This window comes from Schistocerca piceifrons, chromosome 2 (assembly GCF_021461385.2).
Source record: "Schistocerca piceifrons isolate TAMUIC-IGC-003096 chromosome 2, iqSchPice1.1, whole genome shotgun sequence".
NCBI classification, from domain to species: Eukaryota; Metazoa; Arthropoda; class Insecta; order Orthoptera; family Acrididae; genus Schistocerca; species Schistocerca piceifrons.
This window is the reverse complement of record NC_060139.1, coordinates 741064172-741084624: the sequence shown is the minus strand read 5'-3', so window position 1 is coordinate 741084624 and position 20453 is coordinate 741064172. Positions and strand designations below refer to the sequence as shown.

The 20453-nt window shown below is 39.2% G+C and overlaps 1 protein-coding gene across 1 annotated transcript in view; it reads right to left on the bottom strand.

The window, feature by feature from the left end:
• The window catches only part of LOC124776229 (GRIP and coiled-coil domain-containing protein 2-like), a 282612-nt gene that overhangs the window by 150737 nt on the left and 111422 nt on the right, over positions 1–20453 (bottom strand). The window contains exons 7-8 of the mRNA XM_047251088.1: positions 11384–11620; positions 911–1151 (exon numbers count right to left, since the gene is read on the bottom strand). Of these exons, the coding sequence (XP_047107044.1) occupies positions 911–1151; positions 11384–11620 (478 nt within the window). The remainder of the gene's footprint in view (positions 1–910; positions 1152–11383; positions 11621–20453) is intronic.

Sequence of the window (20453 nt, the reverse complement as noted above, 5' to 3'; positions counted from 1 at the left end):
TCTACGTATAGCATCACAAGAGACATACCTGTATGTGAAGGCTCCAAGGAAAATGAATGTTGCCCACTGCAGTCATGCTCATCCTTTGGGCCCAGCAAGCTGTTAAGATTATACAGGGTGTCTTTGGGTACACAACATGATCACCTATTGTTTACACTGCTGGTAATTTGGACACACATTTCTGATGTGTTAAGACTGGTGGCTCAACCCTACATTTGAGGTCTCCATGTTGGTACCTTTCAATGAGACTATGTGAGACCACTTGTTGCCTGTACTGTCTTAACAAACCTCAGTACAGAGGGTGTTCAACTGTTGTTCTGGCCCAAACCTTCATCAGATTTCTCACCCGCTGAATGCATTTGGCCATTGGCGGCTGAGAGACTGGCATGCCATTACTCACCAACCACTATGATTAATGAATTCTGGCACAGAGTTGAAACAAAATGGACAGAATAACCCATGTGTCACCTGAGCTCAGTTCGTCTTGATTCCCAGCCTGACGAAAGTCATTGTTACTGCCAGGAAGGCAACTCTGTGTACTAAATTTTGCACCCCATATACAAACAAATAACTAATCAATTTCATCATTTATTCTTCCTGCTATGCTGTATACATACAACACGTAAAATTTTATTATTTACTAAACTTCTGGTGTTGCAATTTTAATGACCAGGATTTTATATTAATGCTGTTCAAGATGTGAAAACATCTTATGGAAACAACGCAAGAATTGTAGCAGTTAAATTTCTCGCAACACTTTGGGGAGGGGGAATCCAAGTCCAAAAACTGGCATAAAATGTTTGAGCTCTTGTTTCTCTCTCTACACACTGTTCAACATCTACTTTAATAATAGCAGAACAGCAATTCGTTTACGAATTGATACAGCAATTATTTATTTATTATAGCTCACCTGCAGCTTCCTTTTCAAATTCTGTTAGGCGGCTTCTCATCTGTGCTATTTCTTCCTTCTGTTGAGAATTTTCTGTCTCAAGTGACTGCACTTCCACAATCTTTTTGTCCAGGGAGGATGCCGCTGTTTGCAATTCTTCTTGAGTAGATGCTAAACGCTTTCGTGTCTCTTGCAACTGCTGCTCTAGGTCACTAACAGCCTCTTGAAGCTTTGAAATTGTTTCACCACGAAGTTTTAATGCCTGGTTGCAAAAAAATGTTATACAGTAGTGGATAGTATTACGCTTAGAATAAAATGTCTCACACACACACACACACACACACACACACACACACACACACACACACACAGAGAGAGAGAGAGAGAGAGAGAGAGAGAGAGAGAGAGAGAGAAGGGAGGGAGGGTTGTTTGTATGTTTGGTTGGTTGGTTTAAAAGGGGTGAAAAGGGACCAAACTGCGATGTCATCGGTCCCTTGTTCCCAGAAGAACAATTACCCAAGGGAACGAAGAAAACAAAGGAGACGTACGGCACAATAACAGGAGAAAGGAAGAACCAGAAGAACGACAGAAGGACAACAAACACTTCATCTTTGTAGGCGTCCGTAAGCATGACGCCAGGGGAGTGACAGGAAGATGCGGAAGTGGCTGCAAATTGATAAATCAATGGTCGAGTAACTACCATGAGCCACACTAAAATGTGTGGTGGCCCCAGTATTTAAGAGGGAGAGGTTGAGTTGGGACAGTAAATTTTCGACATCTCTGCCACAGCCAGTGCTACCCCACAAGGGGTTATGGGCATTAAAGTCTCCCAAAAGTAGGAAAGGTTTAGGGAGTTGATCAATCAGTGCAGCCAATACATTCAGGGGTACGACACCATCTGGAGGGAGATATACGCTGCAGACAGTTATTTCCTGCATTGTCCATATCCTGACAGTCACAGCTTCAAGAGGAAATGGAAGGGGCACAGGTTCACTACATACTGAGTTCACGAAGCCGAATGGAACTTGTGGAACTGATGGGGCTACAACCGTTCTTGTAGTGGCAGCACAATAGCCACAGGATGTAGGCACTCAAATTTCCTCTTGGCCTCAGTGTAGGTCAGTCAGTCAGTCAGTCAGTCAGTCCAGGGTCTCATATTCCATGATTTTCCTTTCTCACCGTAAAATCCTGCAGTCTGGTGAGCAAGGGGAATGAGGATACAGATGGGAGGTGGGGCACATGGAGTATTGGCATGGGATAGACGTCCACAAACTCGACATGTGATGCTGGAAGCACAGCGGGAAGACATATGGCTGAACTTCCAGCATCACATGTCGAGATTGTGGACATCCATCCCATCCCAATACTCCATACTCCACCGCATTGGGGGAGGGATATATGGCTTGACATCATAGTGGTAGACCATCACCTTGACCTTCTCGGGTAATGTGTCACCCTCGAAAGCCAAGATGAAGGTACCGGTGGTACCTGATTATCCCTCAGACCCTGATGGACGCACTGAACGAAATGAACTCCTCGTCGCTCTAAGTGGGCACGCAGCTTGTCGTCAGACTGCAAAAGATGGACCCCGTGGAATATAATAACCTGGAACATATTTAAGCTCTTATGAGGTGTGATGGTAACGGAAACATTCCCCAACTTGTCACATGTGAGTAATGCCCGTGACTGGGCAGAGGATGCCATTTTTATCGACTGACCCTGACCTCATTTTGGACAAGCCCTCCACCTCCCCAAACTTGTCCTCTAAATGCTCTACAGAAAACTGAGGCTTCATTGAGACAAAGGAGCCCCATCAGCTCTCGTACATATGAGGTACTGGGGTGAATAGGGTTCATTGCCATCCTTAGCCTGGCATTCCTCCCAGGGTGTGGCCAGTGAATGGAATGAGGGAAACGATTTAGAATCATACTTCCTTGCGTTGTACTGAGACTTAGAACGGGACTTTGCCTCGTCCAGCGGCTAAGTCCCGTTCAAGGTCACCCGCCTAGTGAGCAACCAAGAGCGGCACGGCCACCAAAACAAAAAGTGAATGCATTTTTTAATAAAAAAAAAGGAAGGGAGATAAGGAAAAGAGATAAGGAAAGGACAGAACACACTTTATTGTCTATAATAAAGTCATACAATCACCGTTGATCTTTATTTTACAATTGCCATTGCCGACTTTCGCCCATAAAAAGAGGTACTTATCAGCATTTAACTTCTTCTTCCTTCTCGTAGTCAAAACAAATGGCATGCTTGGAACAAGAGTACCATAAGGCTGTTTAGCCAACAGTCCTGTAGTCTCAGCAATACTCCATGTCTTCCAAGTCAAAATGTTAGCATCTGGAAATGCTTCAAGGCCACCATAATCTGCTTGATTGCCCCATACAACAGCAAGTGTCCAAGTGTTTTTCATGGACTCCATCTGAACTTCACCTGTGATGTACAAGCAGTGTTTGGAGGTAGTACCTGGCTGACACTTGCTGTTGTATGGGGGAATCAAGCAGATTATGGTGGCCTTGAAGCATTTCCAGATGCTAACATTTTGGCTTGGAGGACATGGAGTATTGCTGAGACTACAGGACTGTTGGCTAAACAGCCTTATGGTACTCTTGCTCCAAGCATGCCATTTGTTTTGACTACGAGAAGGAAGAAGTAGTTAAATGCTGATGAGTACCTCTTTTTATGGGCGAAAGTCAGCAATGGCAATTGTAAAATAAAGATCAACGGTGATTGTATGATTTATTATAGACAATAAAGTGTGTTCTGTCCTGACGTGGTACGTTTTATTGCACGTCATCTGCCCTGATGCCACCCACCCTGATTAGGGGCCCTCCCGACGGGCGCCACCCAGCTGCAGCAAAGACCACCTGGCAGGATGGCCATTGCTGGGAGTCCGATGCCCCAAGGTGACAGGTGATCCCTGTGTAGTCAGGGGGATACAACCAACAGGGTACATGGCAGCCCCACCACAACGGACTCGCTACCGTGCTGGATATGAGGTGCAAAAAATTTCACGGTCATCGCTGGTGCAGAAAATGACACAGCACAGTGCGTGGAGGACAGCGCACCCAGGAAGGTGTCCTCGCTCAAGAGATGGAGGATGAGCAGGACTGCGATGCCACGATGAGAAAGTGGGCTAGATCTCAATGCGCGATGCACTGTGTAAGGCGCCCTTCCACAATTGGCTCGCTCTTTGGGAAAATTTAGGAAGATGGAGGTCGAACCCGACAGGGGACCATCACATAAAGGCCGAAAGGTGTGAGACTCCTTTTAGTCACCTCTTACGACAGGCAGGAGTACCTCTGACCTATTCTACCCTCGGGCCCACAGGGGGGAGGAGGGAGAATGTATGACAGCTGAAATTAAGTTCACAAAACACCAGAAATTGCTTTCCATTGGTCTACAAATACACAAAAAAGACCTAATGTGCGTCCATTGTAATAATTTGCCCAAAGTGATTACAGTACACATACATTCTATTTGGTACATTTCTGTAACTGGTTGTCAAAACTCAGTGCGCGGGTAGTCAACATCACAAAATTTAAGGCTTATAACACATAATTTGTGCACAATTTTATCACAACTCTGATTAAAATAACTGCTAAAATAAACATTTAAACACAGTCTAAACTTATTGTCCTGCTCATCTCCTGGCTCTCTGTGTAATGGGAATTTGCTTTGACTATGGAACTTTTATTTCTGGGTCTGCATAATTTTCTTGTGACCAGTGTTACATTACAAGGAACGGGTGTATGGGAAGGGATGGTGGTATCATTTCTTCCACTTATCAATCACAGTAGTAGCAATGGTAGTGAATGTAGCAGGTGTACAATTGAGAAAATACTGAATTTTGAACTTCTAAACCGAGATATCTATATTTAAGGAGGGATCCAATTCCCATCATCTTGCTCTCCTTGAAGGACCTCTATTCCTTAACGTTTGTGATTTAGTATTTAATTTGCCAGTGACCATTGGCAGCATGGAGTGACATCTGTCTCCTTCTCTGTGGTGTAGCATACGTCAGGCATTTATCAGAATTATTGTTTTGTGGGTGTTCCTAATTGAGGTATTTTTCGCAAAACTCTAAAACTGTTATTATTTTGTTTAATTAGACATATGATGGCAGAGTGTCACTGATTATCAGGTATCATAAGACAATTTCATTCTGTCACAACTGCAAAGCTTTCAAAACTTGTTCAATAAAATTATGGGATGCAACTGTATCCCATAAGTCTCCTCTGCTTGTATTTCTGCTTAGAGCCATCAAGCCATTTTCTGAGCCATAAGACCGATGGTGTAGCCTTATTACCCACCTAATAAACATGGCATTTGCACTATCAGGAATGCGGACACAAATCACAGCTGCACAAATGTCATTTGGGTGGCGATTATGTAGACTAATGATGGCTAGGTGATTTTGTAAGAAATCATAGAAAAGACAACAATAAACTATGGAAGAGGTATAAGTTTTGTAATGTCAGTGAGGATGACAATGAAAAGCAGGATTCATCTGTAATAAATTTTTATATAGATGTGCAAGGACTTGACATACTATGGGGATTAAATAACATGCTTACTGTGTGAGCTGCTGCATCATAATGGAAACTTAAATGTAACAAAGTCACAAAACTTTATAATTAATAATGCCTCATGTTCTATAAATACTGGGAAATGTGAAAGAAATTTTACTTTACAGTATCTGTGGAACGAGAATCGACAATAAATTCTCACGTTTGCATTACAGAAAAGTTTCAAGACTGATCCAACAGTTCACGCGCAGCAAGAATTACATTTCAATCCATTATAATTAACCACCTCAGGTAGAAGATGAGCTTTTTTGTGCTCCAGAATTTTTGCTCTTTTTACCTTTTGCATGCTACTGTTGAGGATGTCAGAAAACCAGCTCAGTGAAAAAACTGTGTATTTTACATGTTTATTTACATATATAAACCAACTACCAGTATTTCCTTTGTTAGGTGTGAGATTATTTTTGTCAGATAAATTGTCTTCGCAAATCTAAATCCTGACATATTACATGATACACATGCACAATATACTACTCCACACAGAAACTTAAGTTATGATACAATTAACATATGCACTGTGTGTTGAATGTATCATAACTAGTTTCTGTATGGCATGATATCCTGTGCATTTTCAAACAAAAGTACTGAAAAATGTATTCACACTTTATTATCAGTCGTAATCTACATTTGATTTTTATACAATTTTGGCAATAGTATCCTCATCCAAATAATCATTCCCCTTAATTTCAGTGTACATCTATACGAATAAAGATAGATTCTTGAGACTTTTCAAAAAGTTAATGAGTTTTACGCTTAACATATTTTGTGGTAAATGACTTCAAGTTACAGTTGTGCATTCTACAAGTTTCAGCAGCAATATTACCACATTTTTTGCCCTTTGTTGACCAGTGTGTTCTAAGTATTCAGTTGACAGTGTACAATCATAATGTAATGTATCTCTTATGAAGTTGACTGCTTTGACATATCAGTGCGTTTTGCACGTATAAAAACTTCTCATATCATATTCTGTTTAGTTTCCCCTTTCGAAAGTAACATATATTGTTTGTATTTGCCATACATTACTGCTTTTTCAAGTTCGTAGTGCAGGTCTCTTAGTGAACATAACATCAACAAAACATTAATTTGAGATCCAAAGTTCCAAGAAGCTTTATGAACTCAGTAAATTTTATTCCAGCTTTTTCTCCTATAACATAGATCACTTACAAGGAAAGGTCCCCAGCAGTGGGATCAACTTCTTGAAACCACTTATACAGTTATGTAGGTTAACATCCCAGGTATCACACACTGCAGCCATTAATCCTGGCAGGCCCTCGTTTGCAATGTGGTGTACGCTATGAAGATGTTTAAGATGACAAGCATCCTGTATGCCCCAGCACTTCATCAACTGATAAAAATGAGGAAAAAATCAGAGAAGTCACAAGGAATTTTCTCTGGTGATGTGGGTATGAAACTTGTGACAGCAAAATGTGTTCAAAAATTCTGAACAGAAAACAGCAGTGAATGCATAGTTGCTCAGCAGTCACTATGTGAAGACTACAACAATGCAGAATCATTGAAATGTGTCATAATAGTGATGAAACATAGGTTTACAGGTAAGGTATTGAAACTGAGGCTCCATTTCCCCAGAGGATGTATACTGCATCACAAAGAACAAAAAAAGCTTGACAAGAAGAGTCAAATGTGAAGTTATGCTCACTGTTTTCTTTGATTTTAACAGCATAATGTTCCAAGTGTGCTTGCCACAAGGTTGAACAACTAACAAAAAGTACTACTTACAAGTTCAACGTCTGTTTATAGTAGTAGTAGTAACAATAATAATAAGGAAACAAAACCAAACATTCAACACAAAACAAAAGAAATTTTATCAGACAATAGATAACACACACATTAAAATAGACAATCCACCAAACATAACAGACATGGAACACTTCTGGAGCAACATATGGTCAAACCCGGTACAACATAACAGACATGCACGGTGGATACAAGCAGAAACAGACACAAACAAGATGATACCACAAATGCCTGAAGTGATAATTCTGCAACATGAAGTCACCCGAGCAATTAATTCTACGCACAACTGGAAAGCCCCTGGAAAGGATAAAATAGCAAATTTCTGACTAAAGAAGTTCACCTCAACACATTCACATCTAACTAAATTATTTAACAGTTACATTGCAGACCCATACACATTCCCTGATACACTTACACATGGGCTGGCCGGAGTGGCCGTGCGGTTCTAGGCGCTACAGCCTGGAGCCGTGTGACCGCTACGGTCGCAGGTTCGAATCCTGCCTTGGGCATGGATGTGTGTGATGTCCTTAGGTTAGTTAGGTTTAAGTAGTTCTAAGTTCTAGGGGACTGATGACCACAACAGTTAAGTCCCATAGTGCTCAGAGCCATTTGAACCATTTGAACTTACACATGGAATAACTTATCTGAAACCTAAAGATCAAGCAGACACAGCAAAACCGGCTAAATATCGCTCCATAACATGCCTACCAACAATATACAAAACATTAACTTCAGTCATTACACAGAAATTAATGACACATACAACACAGAACAAAATTATAAATGAAGAACAAAAAGGCTGCTGCAAAGGAGCATGAGGATGTAAAGAGCAACTGATAATAGATGCAGAGGTGACATATCAAGCTAAAACTATACAAAGGTCGCTACACTACGCATACATTGATTACCAAAAAGCTTTTGATAGTGTACCCCACTCATGGTTACTACAGATATTGGAAATATACAAAGTAGATCCTATATTGATACAGTTCCTAAACATAGTAATGAAAAATTGGAAAACTACACTTAATATCCAAACAAATTCAAATAATATCACGTCACAGCCAATACAGATTAAGCGTGGAATATACCAAGGAGACTCATTAAGTCCTTTCTGGTTCTGCCTTGCTCTGAACCCACTATCCAACATGCTAAAATTATGGATACAATATTACTGGAACATACCAACACAAAATCACACATTTGCTATACATGGATGATCTAAAACTACTGGCAGCAACAAATCAACAACTCAACCAATTACTAAAGATAACAGAAGTATTCAGCAATGATATAAATATGGTTTTCGGAACAGACAAGTGTAAGAAAAATAGCATAGTCAAGGGAAAACACACTAAACAAGAAGATTACTTATTGGATAATCACAGCGACTGCATAGAAGCGATGGAAAAAACAGATGCCTATAAATATCTAGGATACAGGCAAAAAATAGGAATAGATAATACAAATATTAAAGAAGAACTAAAAGAAAAATATAGACAGAGACTAACAAAAATACTGAAAACAGAATTGACAGCAAGAAACAAGACAAAAGCTATAAATACTCATGCTATACCAATATTGACCTAGTCATTTGGAGTAGTGAAATGGAGTAACACAGAACAAGAAGCACTCAATACACTTACATGATCACAATTCCACAAATATAGAATACATCACATACATTCAGCAACAGAAAGGAAGGAGGAAGGGGATTTATCGCCATAAAAAACCTACATTATGGACAGGTAGACAATTTAACAAAATTCTTTATAGAACGAGCAGAAACTAGCAAAATGCACAAAGCAACCACCATATAAATACATCGGCTACACCATTGCAATTTCATAATCACTTCTACAACCCTTTAGATCACATAGCATCAACAGATACAAAGAAAGTAAATTGGAAAAAGAAAACACTACATGGCAAGCACCCACATCATCTAACACAGCCACACATCGATCAAGACGCATCCAACACATGGCTAAGAAAAGGTAATATATACAGTGAGATGGAAGGATTCATGATTGCAATACAGGATCAAACAATAAACACCAGATATTACAGAAAGCATGTTATTAAAGATCCCAATACCACAACAGATAAATGCAGACTTTGCAAACAACAAATAGAATCAGTAGATCACATCACAAGCAGATGTACAATACTAGCAAATACAGAATACACCAGAAGACATGACAATGTAGCAAAAATAATACATCAACAACTTGCCATACAACATAAACTAATAAAACAACACATTCCCACATACAAGTATGCACCACAAAATGTACTGGAGAATGATGAATACAAATTATACTGGAACAGAACCATTATAACAGATAAAACAACACCACATAACAAACCTGACATCATACTCACCAATAAAAAGAAGAAATTAACACAACTAATCGAAATATCCATACCCAATACAACAAATATACAGAAGAAAACAGGAGAAAAAATTGAAAAATACATCCAGCTGGCTGAGGAAGACAAGGACATGTGGCATCTGGATAAAGTTGACATTATACCAATTATACTATCAACTACAGGAGTCATACCACACAATATCCACCAGTACATCAACACAATACAGCTACATCCAAACGTATATATACAACTAATCTGTAATTATTGAAACATGTTCAATTACCCAAAAGTTCCTAAATGCAATTTAACAAATACCGTACAGTTAAATGGAAGTCACGCTTGATCAAGCTCCACGTCACTTTCCATTTTTAACCAGACATAACGTCTGAGAAAGGAAAGAAATAATAATAACAATAATGAGTCTGCCTGCATAGCTCAGTAGTCAGAATAGAAAGCTGCCATGTGGAGGACGCAGGTTCAACTCCTGCTACTGACAAAAATTTCTCCTTGGTGGGAGGACTGGTGCAGGGTCCACTGAGACTCGTGATGCCAACTGAAGAGCTACTTGACTTACAGGGTGCATTCAGCCTTGCAACAACCAATTGAGGAACTACTTGAATGAGTAGCAGTGGCTACCTGAACTGGAAAGTCTCTGCAAAATGGCAGAGAGAGTACAGTGCTGATCACATGCCCCTCTATACCACTCAGCGTGTTGCTGCAAGGCATAGGATAACACAGCAGCAGGAATACATCCCTTGGGCCTTCATGGGCTGGACAAAAAACTCATTTTAATCAAAAAAGAACATACTGATTTGTGGTGAAACAATTCACAGCTTTGCACCCAGACATTGCACCTGCTCACACTTCATTGTTTTTTCTTGAATTTTTGGCCAAAATCATTGTTTTAATGATAACCCAATCACCATATTCACCTTTGGCCTGATCGGAAAAAAATAATAAAAACATTTTAGGGCCATTGCTTTACAAGCACTGGTGAGATTAAAAAATGCTTAGCTGAGAGAGATAAAAGTTATTCCAAAGACCTAGTTCCAGAAGTGTTTCAGGGCTAAGAAAAAGCACTGGCACAAGTGAATAATATCTAATGGGATGAATCTATCTAATCTAACGGCGAATAGCTCGGATAATGCAGAAGTAGAGCTAATAATGAATAAGAAAGTAATAATGTGGCTGAACTACCATGAGCTGCATAGTGAACACACTATTATAGCCAAAGCCAGCTCCCACCACAGAAGACATATATATATGCCAAATAGCTCAGGAGAAAGAATTGAAAGACTTAATGACACAAAATCAATTATTCAGATTGTTAGAGGAGATGAAAATTTAATTGTGCAGGGAAAAGAATTCAAAAGTAGAAAAGGAAGACAAGGAAAAATAGTATATCTCAGACGGAATGAATGGGGAAGTTGCATGGATATTTTGCACAAAACAGAACTGAATTTTTCAGATACTTAGTTTAAGAGTCATGATATAACGTAGTATGCATGGAAAAGATCTGGAGACAACAGAAAGTGGGTGATAAAATAAGCATACTCATCAAGGGCCCAAACTTAACCTCAGCAGACACAGTTCAGAAGATAGCTGAACAGACCTACAGTTGGTTCATGGCTAACAGTTGAAGTCTTAATCTCACATTATGACTCATAGTATGCAATTATAAACTAGCTGTTGTTAATAGAAGTGGAGATTAAAATGACATACACCAAATGAAACAATTGTATTAAATACTTTTGGATCCCTAAAGGTATTTTACCTGGTTCATTTCATTCATGTCATGCAGAATGCCCACACTCTCTACTGCTTGTGACTGTGCCAGTCGATCAATTATCGTGTGTAGTGTTGCGGTTGCCACAACAATCTGTTCACGCAGTACTGCTTGGAAAGATGTTGACTGTTTTCTTAATTCAATGTAACTGCAATTCAGCTGTTTAGAAGCAGTCTTAATTTTCATCAGGTTTCTATTCAGCTCCTCCTTTGACTGTTTCTCTTCCTGGGAAAAGAAGAATGAAAAACACGTCAAGTGAATAGAAAGCCACTTTCTGTGCGTACTAGAGGAATGGCATAATACACACTCCACAGAGCAGGGGTTCCCAAACTTTTCTTCTGATGGAACACTTTGACAACCCTGCAACTTTGACGGAACATATTTTTTATTTTGAAGGTTAATAAAATTTTAGATAACAATAAATAATAGTAATAATAATAATAATAATAATAATAATAATAATAATAATAATAACAGTAATAGTATTACCAAAAATGTTGGGAGGGAGAAAATGCCATGTTGTTAATACTTTTTTGTGAAGCACTTGTTCACTTCCTGCCAAACACCAGTGTTCTATGTTGTTACAAACAGACCATAGTACAATACAGATTAATATCAACAACAGTGACAGTGGTAGGATATGAACAAGTTTGGGAATGTAACTCTGTTTCCATCTGTAAGATATTGCTGTGTTGTTGTGGGCAGTATATGTTCACACAGTCACAAAAATGTGAATACATCATATTGATACACTTTTCAAATTAATGAAAAGAGTAATAATTCTGTCATGATTCCAACATAAAATATTTAAAATGCTTCATGTATTAACTAGAAACAGCCTTCATTCTGAAATTACCACACATAGTGCTGAAGACAATTACAGTACCTCAGATTAAAAGAATTTCCTTTTGTGCATTTTTGGTGCATGCATCAGGGTTATACTCAGCTTCATAGTACACAGTTTGTCTCTTCTGAACCCTGTGCACGCAACAATTGAGTTAGTGCCATCCCCCCCGCCCCATGTGTTCCACATGACTTCTAAGGGAAAACGCTGTATTTGCACAATAGTAATCAATCAAACAAAAGTTAACACGTGTAAGTCAAATGTTCAAGGTGCATTCAATAAATAATGTGACAGATTTTTCCCCAGCAAATTTCGGTTGAAGAATGTGGAATTTGTTGTGCAACATGATGGAATATTCCGACTTCAGCCCCTATAATTTAATGTAGTTCCAACAGGTGGCAGCAGACTACGTGACCATCAACAGAGACCTGGCAGTGAACAAAAGCATGGTAAGTCACAGAGTAAGGCGTCGGTCACCATCACAACAAGGTCGCACAAACCCTTCCAATCACCCACATGCCCTCCGGCTGCACGCAGCTGTGACTTCTCATTCAAGGTGATTTACAGAGCACAATCAAACACCTTGTTGTTCCACTGGACGTCTCTGTAGGTAGTGCTGACACACTTGTCCACCAGTTGGGATACTCAAAGGTATGTGCCCACTTGGTTCCTTCTGACCATCTAACAGAAGACCATTAAGAGCAATGAAGGACCATCTGTGCAGAACTGGTCATGCATTACAAAGCTGATTGTGACAATTTTTTGTCAATCATCATCATAGGTGATGAAACGTGTTCATCACTTTGACCCGGAAACAAAAACGGTAATCCATGGACTGGCATTATACCACCTCTCTTACAAAGAAAAAGTTCAAAGCCGCTCTCCCACCCGGTAAAGTCATAATGACAGTCTTCTGGGACTCTGAAGGGGTTATTCTGTTTGATGCCCATCCTCAAGGTGCAACGATCAACTTGCAAACAGAAGAAATGACTTCAGCGTGTTTGTGGCCACAAAAATGCTAACGAACTTTTCTTTCTCCATAAAAATGCAAGACCTCATGTAAGTCTGTCCACCTGAAAGGAGCTCACAAAACTTCATTGGTCCTCATCTACCCTACAGCCCTGATCTCCAATTTCCATGTGTTTGGCCTTATGAAGGATGCACTCTGAGGCAAGCAGTAGTTGGATGGTGGGGAGGTTACTGATGCAGCATGATCTTGGCTCCAACATTGACCAGTAAAGAGATTATGTTGAAAAATAGGGTTTTGTAGATAAAAGAGTGGGGAATAATAGGGCGTCCTGTAATCTTGAATAAAACCACACTGCTTTCACAAAAAAAGTATTGCATTACTTATTGAATGCCCCTTGTATTTGTTATAATAATTTTATAGTCATGTCATTGATGTCCTAATTATACTCTGAGAATAGAATAGGGGAAGATGTACAATTGAGTAGGAATCCTGACAGAATCAAAGACAGAATGTTACTACTGTAAGTATATTTTCAATGCGATAGGGTCCACAGCTGTGATGAACTTTTTGAATAATTTCTTGAAGCCTTCAGCTGCCATTTTCTTTATTTCTTATATGATTGTACAATTTTGGCCTTAGGCGATTTTAAAGTATCTAAAACGGAAGTTTCATACATTGGATACATTAATGACACTTGTGATTTTGATGTAGGAACAAGTCATATCTGTAGATATACTAGGTGCATTATAACTTACTTTATGGATGATTTTTTGGTAACAGATTATGTCATATGCGTCGTTGCTCCTATGACAACATGTTATGCTCAAAAATGCATATTTTTATTACTTTTGTATTGTATATTACTATACTGTAAGTATAGTCTACGTCTTTTGGAAGGTTAATTTTTCTGGTAGGTGGTCATATCTAGAACTAGGGTTTAGGTCACTGACAGCAACAGTCAGAAACAACTATGGTGTTTTCTTAATTACAACTGTCATGTTATCCCTGGCAGACATGCTACACAAATAATAAAACTCTTAGTTTTCAATCATATCAATTGAGTTTAAATTCTCAGGCTACTGACTATATTTTCAACCATCTTCAGGAGTTAAAATTACTGACTGCTCTAATGGGCAAAGTGTCCTTCTTACATGTGTGAAACAAAGTCCAGAATTTAGATCTTATAATATATGGTATGGCCCAATATGGGACACCATGATTCAAAGTAAAAGGTACCAGACTCAATCTTTAAAACTGCCATTCCACCCTCCTATAAATGTGGAGCATCATTCCTTGCTTTTTCTTGGTGAGGAAAGCCACCGCTTATCCTGGGCCTCCCCCCTCCCCTACCCCCTGCATGCCCTAGTACGTGTTTACCCGTGTTGTGTACTGAAACTGAAGAGAATTTTTATTCAGTCATGCCATCATGAAAGATTCTGAGGACAAGGGGAGGACATCTAACAGTTCCTCCACTTTGCAAAAATTAGTAACAATGTCAAACCGCATGCATATTCAATGGCTGTTATATTTTACAGTGCTGAAAAATTACTTTCTCACAAACTACACATGAAATATTTCTCTGACTTTATTATCAGAAAAAAATTTAATTTGCAAGGACTGTTGGTCTCACAATTTTCAAAACCATATACTAAGGTTATAGTAGCAAACAATCCACAAATAGTTATACACTGAAGAGCCAAAGAAACTGGTACACCTGCCTAATATCATGTAGGGCCCCTGTGAGCTTTCAGAAGTGATGCAACACGACATGGTGTGGACTTGACTAAAGTTCGCGTCATGTAAGAAGGCGGCCCCATTTTCCGCCGTTCTGTGCATCCCCCTCCACTAGCCACCGGCAGCCAATAATATTCATTCTCTTTCTAGGTGGCTAGCTGAGAGTTACAGCTAGAGTGTGAGAATCTCGTTCCTACATGCTGCACTGTTGCCGTACTTTGTGACAACCAAATTATTCATTCAACTGTAATTTTTTTTCTTCTTTTTTCCTTGCAGCAGTATAACTATGAATGTGTATCTGTAAATGTTTATGTGTGATAAAAAAAAAAAGGCGTCAGGTGACGGCAATAAATGTGAAGTGCTTCACAAGCAGGTGAGGCAGATTATTTGCCGCATTTATAACTTTTTCAAATGTGAATTTGAAAGCAGGTCTCCTACTGTTGACCTTTGAAAACACAAGAACGGACTGTAGAGCCATGTGGTGTCGGCATAAGAGTTGTAAAAAGAATTTTAAACGAAAGTGTCAGAGCTGTAGGAACCATAGAAACACTTGGTTTCGTGTTGCCTGGAAAGCATCGAAATCGTATTAACCTGTAACAAAAATGAATGGTTTTAATGATAATGTTTTAAAGTGCTTCATGTGAGTGATGACTGTCTGATATCACAAAAATGTGTTACAGTTATGCAGGTTCATCAATGTAAAGAATTTTAAAACATGTTGTTTACAGATAAGTTAAGAAGAGAGTTTTTAGTTCAAAGAACATAGGTACAGCACGAACTACATCTCACATAAAGATTCACGATACAAGAGAAGGAGGTAGTTCAGCAGTGATGAAACATGGGTCAATTAGAATCATTTGAAGACGACCTGCTGGAAAATGAGTGCTGGTACTGGCAGTTTTAATGTTCTCATAGGAATAGATTCTCAGATAATTATTCTGCATGCTGACTCTTCTCCTATTTCTGTTTCTGAGAATAAACTTGTACTTACATGTAAGAAAAACAGCAGTGATTACCATTTGGAAATGAACGCTGTCATTTTTGTGACGTGATTCACAAATCTTGTCATACCTTGCTTCGAAGTTGGTCAGTGCCAATTATAATTCAACTGTTACAGGAAAATATCAAGTACAAACAACAGAAAAGTGGATATGTTTCCCCAGCTTAAAAATATTAAGCACTGTATAAACCAGACTTGTGATGATCTCCTGCAGCTCGTTAATTTATACAAGTCAAGTGACAGAACATACAAACTTGACTTCCTTGCTTGTGAATGGGCTCACACAGTTTTGCGTTTACCCCCGTGTCACTGTGTCATTGTAGCCACATAGAATTAATTTGGGCAAAGGGTTTTAAAGCTATATGGGAGGGAGGGGGGGGGGGGCGGGGGGAATCAAGACAACATACAGTGAATCGCTTGTGCATGAGACAACAGACAATGAGGCAATAGACAACATTCTACTTGATGAGGCAATAGACAATATTCCACATGCAGCACGCGCACTGCTCGTATGGCATGCTGAAAAGCTTTAGAAATAAGAATTTGACAGGGAAGTGATGATGGATATAAGCCTTGAACCTATCATCATAAATTTACAATCAGATTGTTTAAAAACAGACTCAAATAGAAGTGACAATAGTATTACGATATAGACTTTGGAACAAAGTAATAATAATTCTTAGTTTTAAAGACTCGTGGTTTAAAAAATGTGTTTGTCAACATATCAGTTGCATACATAATAATGAGAACTTCCTAGCCTTTTTGATTAGGAATTTGTATCCTTTTAGTTATGCAGACTATAGCGTTCAAAATATTGCCCAAGGAGAAGTTAAGCTTCCCCCAACATGTTGTATGCTTTAATAACATGCGAGAATGCAGCTGAATAAATTCGTTTTAAGTCCAATATTTCCACATGTAAACCTCTGTCATTTTCAAGGCATGAACTGGATAAGGCCCTAAAATGACAGTAACTGTTACTTGTCGAGACATCGGTGGTTTTTTATGTTATCGGTCAGCATTCCCTGGAGTTATTCAGGATGATGGTTAATTGTTTGCTTGTTCAATGGATTATAAATGCGCTCTCTCACTGTAATACAAAATGTGTTAGTTTACCCTCATAATGCTCATTGACAGCAAAAAGTATGACAACTTACTGACAATTTTTAAGATTGTTTTTTACATTAATCTTTTCTATCACTAATTCTTCTCTATACGCAGAGATTCCATGTAACTACTGCCAAACACAACTACACACACACACACACACACACACACACACACACACACACACACACACACACATTCGTTGTGTATTAAATTTTCACTTATAATGCAGTTCAAATCACAATAAATGGTAATTATTGCAAGCAGTTTCAATGATCTAGTTGTTTGACAATTGTCATTTTGAGAAAAATTGTACTTCACATCTTCAGAAAGCTGTGTCAGGTGTTCTTGCCTCCCAACGTCATGCACAGTAAATCTGTGGAGCAGTGAATGCAAAGTTGTCAAGGCGTGAATTAATATTTCTCTCATGACAACTGAGTGAAATTGGTTTTAATATTTATTATTTCCCTCATAGATTTGAACCATAGGCAAATGAGCCTGACTGCTGTTCGCAGCAACGCAGTTCGGCAACGTGGACTTTGTTTGTCCACACTCTGCTGCCACGCATGTGGTGTTCTCATCCCCACACACTTCCTTTCCGCTCCGCCCCAATGCGCAGAAGCGCCAACCTAGGTGACGCGAGCTATAATGTATGAAGTACTGTTGGAGGGAATTGACACCAAGAATTCAGCAGGGCTGTCCGTAAATCCATAAGAGCACGAGGGGATGGGGATCTCTTCTGAACAGCGTGTTGCAAGGCATCCCAGAAATGCTCAATAATGTTCTCATGTCTGGGGAGTTTAGTGGCCAGTGGAAGTGTTTAAACTCAGAAGAGTGTTCCTGGAGCCACTCTAGCAATTCTGGATGGGCGGGGTGTCACATTACCCTTCTGGGATTACTGAAGTCCGACAGAATGCACAATGGACATGAATGGATGCAGGTGATCAGAAGGATACTTCCACACATGTCACTAGTCAGAGTCGTATCTAGACGTATCAAGGGTCCCATATCACACCATCTGCACATGCTCCACACCATTACAAAGCCTCCAGCAGCTCGAACAGTCCCGTTGACATGCAGGGTCTATGGAGTCATGAGGTTGTCTCCATACCCCTACACATCTATCTGCTCGATACGATTTGAAAGGGGACTCGTCTGACTAGGCACCATGTTTCCAGTCATCAATAGTCCAATGTCAGTGTTGACAGGCCCATGCAAGGCGTAAAGCTTCATGTCGTGCAGTCATTAAGGGTACACAAGTGGGCTTTCGGCTCTGAAAACCCATGTTGATGATGTTTTGTTGAATGGTTTGCATGCTGACACTTGTCGCCCAGCGTTGAAATCTGCAACAATTTACAGAAGGCTTGCACTTCTGTAGTGTTGAACGATTCTCTTCAGTCGTCGTCATTACAGTTCTTGCAGGATCTTTTTCTGGCCGCAGTGATGTCAGAGATTTGATGTTTTACCGGATTCCTGATATTCATGGAGCACTCATGAAATGGCCATATGGGAAAATCCCCACTTCATCACTACCTCAGAGATGCTGTGTCCCATTGCTCATGCGCCAAATACAACACAACGTTCAAATTCACTTAAATCTTGATAACCTGCCATTGAAGAAGCAGTAACTGATGTAACAACTGTACCAGACACTTGTTGTCTTTTACAGGTGTAGGTGACCACAGTGCCTTATTCTGCCTGTTTACATATCTCTGTATTTGAATATGCATGCCTATAGCAGTTTCTTTGGCACTTCAGTGTTCATTAATGATGCAAAAAACCAATTTTAAACTATTAGCATTACTAGTTTTGTTTAAGCTGCTAGGATAGTTTAGGCTCATAGTGATTATTACGTGACAAAGGACTTCCTTTGCTTCTTCCTGCCCTCTCAAATGTGAAAGATCCCTTTCCACTCTTACAACTTGTTTAAAGACTACAATGGTTAACACTGAAGGCTTGTGAAATTAACTTCACAGAAGGATTGGGGTTACAATACCTTACACTGCACGAGAAACTCTGAATGCCTCATGACCAAGAGTGTACTTATTGAGTGGAGTTTTTAATATTCCTATGTTATTGGTTTACATTTGAAGTACACCGTCTTCAGTTCTGTAACACTTTATTTAACAAGTTAACTTTTACATTAATCTGAAAACTGTTTCAGATATTTTTTCTTGTGCATTCAGAAGTCACAACTGGAATGTTAGGATGTTCTTCAGGTTGCTTTTAAAAACTTTGTGTTGGGTTTTACATAATTATAAAAAAATATCAATGAAGTGCTCAGGTTACAGATATAAGAAAAATACATTACAATGATTTCTTAGCGAGTAGCTGAAAATAGAAGCAATGTTATCTGATTTGTGGTGAGGTCAATCATACCATTTGTGTAAAGTAAGGAGAGTGTGGGTAATGAACTGATGTCTCAGATACACTGATGTTTTGTTCCAGCCAAATCAGTTGGCGTCAACAGTACAGTGCATTAAAGGTTTGTTGCATTTACGAGACAACTAAACTGAGAGAAATAATCTCAGAGGAAATATTAAGACTACGTTTATTACCAGTTTATTATTCATCCTTTGCACAACATCTATACCAGGATCATAATAATAAAATGACTGACAACCATGTATAGACAGCTGTCACGGCAACAAGCAATCACAACATGAGTTTGGTCATATCGTCTGCCCAGTGAAGAGTTTTCATACTGCTCCGCTACCTCAGCTGTCAGCTACTTGTTAGTTCGGATGACAATTACACTCTGTAACATAATTGTTGGATTTGTTCTTATTTGCTTTGGTTCTCAGTGTGGTATGTTTCTTTTAAGGAATGTGTGAAGTCAACTGTGAAACTGCTTAGGAACTGACGATCCTGCAAAAATAACACGCCACACTGCATGTTAATTGGGAACATACCAGAGAAGAACTGCACAGCTGCTGCTACTGGAGCCATACTGTGCTTGTGCATAACAGCTAAACAACATCACCCCTTTCCATGCTCCACTGTCAATCACTGTGTTACTCAGATCCAAGTGAAAATCCTTACATATTACAAACACTTTACTTCATTATTTAGCAACTGGCTAGATTCACCACCTTGAGTGTTTTATACATACATAATCATAGCTATGTTCACAGTAAGTTACATTAAACACATTAATGTGGGGAACAAGCAACAAGCTAATGGCATCCCTAATAAGTTTCGCACAACTGTAGTAGGTATGGCAAAACTTCCAGATGTGAAGTCCATATTAAAATGGAAAAACAGGAATTGTTATGCTTGTTTCATCTTTCATGATCATCATACAACCTTCTTTCAGCAGTCACACAAACCACAAACTAGCAGATATTGAGATAAGTGATGGCAGAATAGAAGAACAACTAAAATCTTTCAATAGTGGAAATGTTTT